Consider the following 6,000-nt stretch of genomic DNA (forward strand, 5'->3'; position numbering starts at 1 on the left):
AAACGGCCCGCCGCAGCGGTTCCCCTCGCGCCCTCCTGGGCCGAAAGCCGGCCCGTGTGGCCGCCCGTTCACCTATGGCCGTCGGATTTCATGCAACGGCCAGACGCCGATTTCGGCGAAACAAAAATCGGCAACGCCAGCGCCCACTCTGAAGCCCTAGGGCATTTCGCCCTCTCTCCTTCCCGGTTCGAACCGGTGGCGCCGCCGACAGGTCGCGAGCTCCGATCGCCGGTCCCAAGACCGGCCACTCTAGATCTCCTTTTCTTTTCCTCTCTCGCGCTCTCCTCCTCGTTCTTCTCTCTCCCACAAAGGTGGCGGTCCAAGCAGAGCTCGCTGGGGAAGGAGGTGGTGCCGGTGCTGCCGCAGGCCCATTCTTCGGCGTGCGCACTCGCCTTCGAGCGAGCGTATCGCCGTTGAGCGGCCTTGCTGTGGTGTCCGAGCCCGCGCGCGCTCCGGCGACAAGGATCCCGAGGAGCGGCGGCCCGACCTGTTCTTTGCGCGCGGCGTCGGTGGACGGCCGGCGGTTCTTGTGTCGGCGGCAGGACCCAGGTAGGCCGCGCGCCTCGATACTTTTCCGCACGGAGGTGGGGGCACGCCGGCAGGCCGGCGCTCTGGTTGCCTTTCAGCGCGGCCATGACTGGTGGTGGTTCGTGCAGATAGGCCCCGCCGCCCCTCTTTCTTGGCTAGGATTAGGGTTAGAGATCGGTTCGATCTCTTCTTTCCTATGTTTCTTTCGATTCGCATCAAAATGACGTTCTCTGTAGAATCCAACACACCTACTGGGGTTTGGAGTTCGTTTGCTTTTTTGATCCGAGATCGATTTGGATTCTTTCTTTCGATTCGTGACCGAATCATCTTTTCCAATCTCGATCTACATAGCTAGATTGGCTCTGATGCCATTGTTAAATACACTAGATCGACTAGAACGTAGATCGAACCGGAAAACTCACTTTCTATCAGAGGAAAACATTGCTCATTGCCTATGCCACCTACATGGCGCGTCACCGTCTTGGTATGCAGAGGTGGCCGAGACGGCTTGGTGGTGTTTGTCGCCGCGGGATGCCGGAGTTGTGGAGACAGTGGTGGCGGTGACGGTCGGTGTAGAGGATGACGGCGGCGCCGTGACGCAGGGGCGTGGTGCAGTGATGCTCAGGTGGGGACGGTGAGCCGGTGGCGCTTCCCGTCGCTCTCAGCCCTCTCTGTTGATCGGTCTAGGGTTTGATGTGGTGAACAGTGGCGGCAACGGTGAATCTCATTCCCTGTGTCGCTGGTCCCCACCTCTTTCTTATGGGGCTGCGCGAAAAGGGCCCACCAGCCTCTTCTTGGGCTGGACGCCCTCGATCAGGGCGCGAGTCAAGGGCACAGACATGGCCGTTGGGTCAAGTCTGGTGGAGATCAACCTAACATCTTCTTCATTGGTCCTGAAGAGGAATATAAAGAGTAATTTAATATCTTTTTCTAGTCCATGCATATTCATCTGTTTTTCTGCGGTCCTGTGTAGATGCTTAAATTTTACACCCAAAAACTTCACATCGAATGTTTGAATACATGCATGGAGTACTAAATCGCGAGACGAATCTAATGAGCCTACTCAAATCCATGATTTGAGTAGGCTAATTAGATTCGTCTCGCGATTTATAACCCATCTATGCAAAAAAAATTTGTAAATAAACTTCATTTAGTATTTCTAAATAGCAAGGTTCCATTTAAAAAAAATTAGGAGTGGATCTAAACACGGCCTGCATCGCCATTTACAGCGGCGCCCGCCAGGCAAAAGCTGCCAGCGAGCATGGAGCCAACAAGGCCGGCGCCGAAGAAGACACATTCTATCTCGTTTGATTCCACGCACTCCTGTGCGTATCACGTCACCTTGTGCATTCAAGAAAACTTCTGTTTAGCTACGATTTATTCTGTCCTTTTGCTAACATGAACTGCTACCTAACTACCACCTTGCAGTCTCGGACGACAACCGCGCTACCTACCCTAAGATGGAAGTGAAAGGAACAGTACAGACAAAAACACCTTCTGGTTTCTACAGCATCCAGAGCACCAAAACCCCTACAACGCCAACCACATAGCCGATGATTACATCGTCGACCGAGCGTGGCGCGCCGGCCGTAGGCGGCGGTGCCCCCAGCGTGCTAGCTAGTGAGCGACGTGCCCTCATGGTCGGAGTTGTCCAGCGCGCTAATTCGCGGAGCGCCCGCGTACTCGGGCGCCGAGGCCCACAGCGGCGGGGGCGCCGCAGCGCCCGCCGGCGGGGATGCCGTCCACCGCGAAGAGCTGGGTGCTGGGGCCACTGCCACGGCCGGGCGAACAGCCATCACGATGATGTACAGCTTTTGGGCCTTCCGGCATCGGTCCTCGTCGCTGCTGATGAAGAAGAACGGGCCCGACTGGTCGAACCGGAACATCGATCTGCCGGCGCCGCCGACGGCGTCCAGCCGCCGGACCGGGCTGCGCGTGCTGCACGTGTCGAAGTTCTGCTCGGTCACCAGCAGCACCGAGCTGACGCCTTCCTCATGCACAAACACTGCGAGCCATGCAAGAAACACGCGCGTGCCTTTAATTTCAAGCTCGACCAATTCATCATGTTACAGTCATAGAGATGGCGCGGTTACCGATGGTGTCGTTCACCTGGAACCGGCCGGTTGCGCCCGGCCCAGTGGTTGTAGCTCTCTGTGGGGTCGAGGACCCAGCCGTCGCGGCCGCCGGCGTAGAAGACGTACGCCTCCGACGAGGAAACCGCGGCCGCCAAGCCCACGACGGCCGCGAGCCACGCCGACCACGCCTTGGAAGCCCCCATGGCCGTTCTCTTCCCTCGATCGACTGCGCCGCAAGTACAGTGCGTGGAGACAGAGGAGTGGCGCCGATCGTCGAGATGGTAATACACGGCGGCGGAGGATTGGAGCTGGTTGGTTATATAGGCAGCGTGCGAGCGCGGCGCGCGCGGAGGCGAAGAGATACGGTTGCTGACGGCGGCAGGCACAGGTGGAGGCCCCAGAGGGATGCACGGCTATGACTCTGCAGCCAGCAGCAGGAGGTCACCGCTTCGCGGGCCGAATCGAGCGATCTGCATCCCCATCCATCTTCTTCCCGTCCTTGGACAGCGCGGCGGGCACCTGCAGACGCGGGGCACCCGAGGAAGGTAGTTTCGCTTGTACCATCTCTACATATCTGCTGGGTCCATTTTCTGGCGTGAAGAATGCAGATTACTATATTTTTCAATATGGATCGGAGTACACCTCCAAGCAAACCATACTTCTACGCATAAACCCTGTGCTTACAGTTGATGGGCCATTATAATTTGCTAAATAAAGGTCATACATGTCGCTGCAGGATTAAATTTTAAGCATGCAGAACATCTGGCGACAGAAACTAATTGGCACTGAAGTTTGTGAGGAGCAGTCAGAAATTTGTTGTTCGTCTTCAGACTACACATCCTCTGTGGCAAACATGCGGTGATCAACTTGTGGCCGCTGAAACTGTTATTCTTGAAGGCATGCCGCTAGAACAATGGCTCAATGAACTGCTGATCAGACAAACAGAATACTCAAGGGATGAAATGAAACATATAATCAAGGAGATAGTTTAAATATTTGATGTTTGCACAGTACGATTATATAAGCTATCATTCCGGAACTTGGAGTCTTTGACATTTACTACATAACCAGAATATACAACTGTTTCAGTTCAGCTCCACAAGAGTGAACTTATACAACTTTGGAAACGAGAAAGCAAAACAACCCTTCATAAACAGATTATAGAGATTCTTCCCTGCATTAGTATACATCTTGACCTCCTACCTGTATAGAGGCCATAGTTCGCCAAACTTTAACGGCAGCATTGCACAAAAGTTTTAACCCAACTTGCAACTGTCTTTCGGAAAGACAGAGGAGGCTCTGAAAATGACAAAAGATATCTACTGAGGTCATTGGTAACCTTGCAAAATGAAATGATCAATGCAGGTTTATTTGGACCATTAGAGACAGTAGCACACGAGCTTCATATTACAGGTCAGAGATCAACATTCGGAGTGTGATTATATCTTCATGCATAACAAAGATCAACATTTGGAGTGTGATGACTCAGAGACAAATAAGAAAATTATTTTTGGAAAATTTCATCTTGACGACACAGAGAGTAATATTACAGGTCAGAGAAAAATCTCACTGAACTATCTCTGTGTATGCTTCTCTTCACCCATTCGTTGCACAAGAGCCAGCTGTAAGCAATGCACATATTTGATATTTCACATCATCAGGTCAGTCTATCAGAAATTTAGAACCAATGTCTTGCGTGCATCTTCTCTGTTCACCAATTCGTGACCCATTAACTCCTGAGCTGCAGTGCAGCTTCCCTTTCAATCCTCCAACACGTTTAGTTTCGTGCTAAGCCGCACAATGCTGAAATGATCAACCATAGTCTCTTCATGTCAAATGTTTCTCAATCCAATCGAACATCTCGTCAGCATGTAAGCTCGTCATCTCGTGGTACCCATAAGCAAGATTCAGCTCCTCCTGGATGTGGTCTGCCCACGGAGACACCTCCTTCCAGAACCCTCTTTTCACCAATGCATCCTTCCATGGCGTAGCCCGGCCATCCTCCTTCATATACTCTTTCTCATCAATGAATCCTTCCTCCCTGAACACTTTCCAGATCCTTTCTGACAGCTCGCGGTCCACCCCAGGTATCCTCTCCGACAGCAGCGTCGGCGTCAAAGGGAGCTCAAGGCTCTCGAGCTCCTTCACCTCGACGCCATTCCGCATCAGCATCTTCGAATTCCTCTCCAACAGCGCCGCCCTCCGCGTGTCTTTCGGCATGTGGACGAACATCGTGGGCGGGTATACCGCCGGCGGCGCGCCAGCTGTCCTGCCGAACGCGCCCTCGGCGATCATAATCACGACGGCGGCGAGGCTCATCTTGGCCGCGAGCCTGGAGACGAAGTACCCGCCAGAGGAAGCGCCGAGGGCGGCCACGGGCAGGCCTTCGAGTCCGTTCTTCGCGGCCCAGGACCGGATCACCCGCTTGGCGCCGTTGACCTCCTTTCCCAGCGACCAGCACTCCCCGGCGCTAGCAACGGCCAGTACCGCGAACCGCCTCCGCAGCGCGAGGTCCGTGATGGCGACGTCCTCCGGCAGGCCAACGCACGCCGGGCAGCGCGGGGACGGCGGCCAGAAATTCTCCGGTCGGCAGCGGCAGCCGTGGGCGACGAAGAGGACCGCCCTGGCCGGCGCGGCCGCGGGGAGCTCCCAGATGGCGCGCGCGCCGTCGATGGTCTCCACCGTCGGGGAGGAGACGGGCCGTACCTCTCCGCGGGACTCGTACGAGAGGGCGGTGGTCTGGGACTGGGAGTAGAGGAACACGGCGGCAGCGGCGAGCAAGAGCAGAGCCACGGACGCGAGGGGAGTGGTCGGAATCGGAGCTAAGCGTCTCGGAGCGTGGGGAGGTGGCGACGGCTTGCTCGGCCGGTGCGAGGCAGCACTCGTCTCGCTCATCTGCTCCGCCGGCTGCTTGTTTCTCTGCAGCAGCGGGGATGGTGAATCGGGCAGCTCGAGTGGCATGAGAATGTGGGAGATGGAGATCGGCACGAGAATGAGATCTCGACGACGGGGCAGAGAGAGGAACAAAGCCAGTTTTTTTTTTCTTCGGGGAAGCGATGAGAAAGGCCGGACTGCCGAAGCGTGGGCCGTATGTGGACTTAGCTGACCAGGCTCGGAAACAGGCCTATGCCGGTGGTAGGGTTGGTGATATGCCCAAGAGCCCATCATCACAATACGGTTTAAAGGCCTAAGTGGATATTAATACAAGAGGGATTAGGGTTACTAATGGGCCTATGAGATAGAAGCCCATTAGTACGCCCTATATATATGAGGGAGGGGCTAGGGGGGCGATGACCTGAGCCGCGCCACCTCCCTAGCCGCCACCCCTCCCTCTCTCTCGGCCGCCGCCCTTGCCGTGCGTGCGGTGCTAGCACACCGACGCCCGGCGTTTCATCCC

At 55.5% G+C, this 6,000-nt stretch overlaps 1 protein-coding gene and 1 pseudogene across 2 annotated transcripts; both read right to left on the reverse strand.

Moving 5' to 3' along the window:
• Window positions 1-2,032: 2,032 nt before the first annotated feature.
• On the reverse strand, window positions 2,033-2,845 carry LOC120674973 (annotated as a pseudogene).
• Window positions 2,846-3,581: 736 nt separating this feature from the next.
• LOC120676249 lies at window positions 3,582-5,675 on the reverse strand. 2 transcript variants are annotated; one of them, XR_005675741.1, is made up of 2 exons: window positions 4,174-5,675; window positions 3,582-3,902 (listed from the first exon to the last, which is right to left on the reverse strand). XR_005675741.1 is itself a non-coding variant. In XM_039957482.1 (1 exon), exon 1 carries the CDS (start codon window positions 5,562-5,564, stop codon window positions 4,431-4,433), a length of 1,134 nt encoding a protein of 377 aa, XP_039813416.1. In that variant the 5' UTR covers window positions 5,565-5,675; the 3' UTR covers window positions 3,939-4,430. The 2 variants fall into 2 exon arrangements, 1 of the variants encoding a protein (XP_039813416.1); XM_039957482.1 differs by lacking the exon at window positions 3,582-3,902 and having other exon boundaries at window positions 3,939-5,675.
• Window positions 5,676-6,000: the final 325 nt, after the last annotated feature.

The sequence above is a fragment of the Panicum virgatum genome, chromosome 5N (assembly GCF_016808335.1).
Source record: "Panicum virgatum strain AP13 chromosome 5N, P.virgatum_v5, whole genome shotgun sequence".
NCBI lineage: Eukaryota > Viridiplantae > Streptophyta > Magnoliopsida > Poales > Poaceae > Panicum > Panicum virgatum.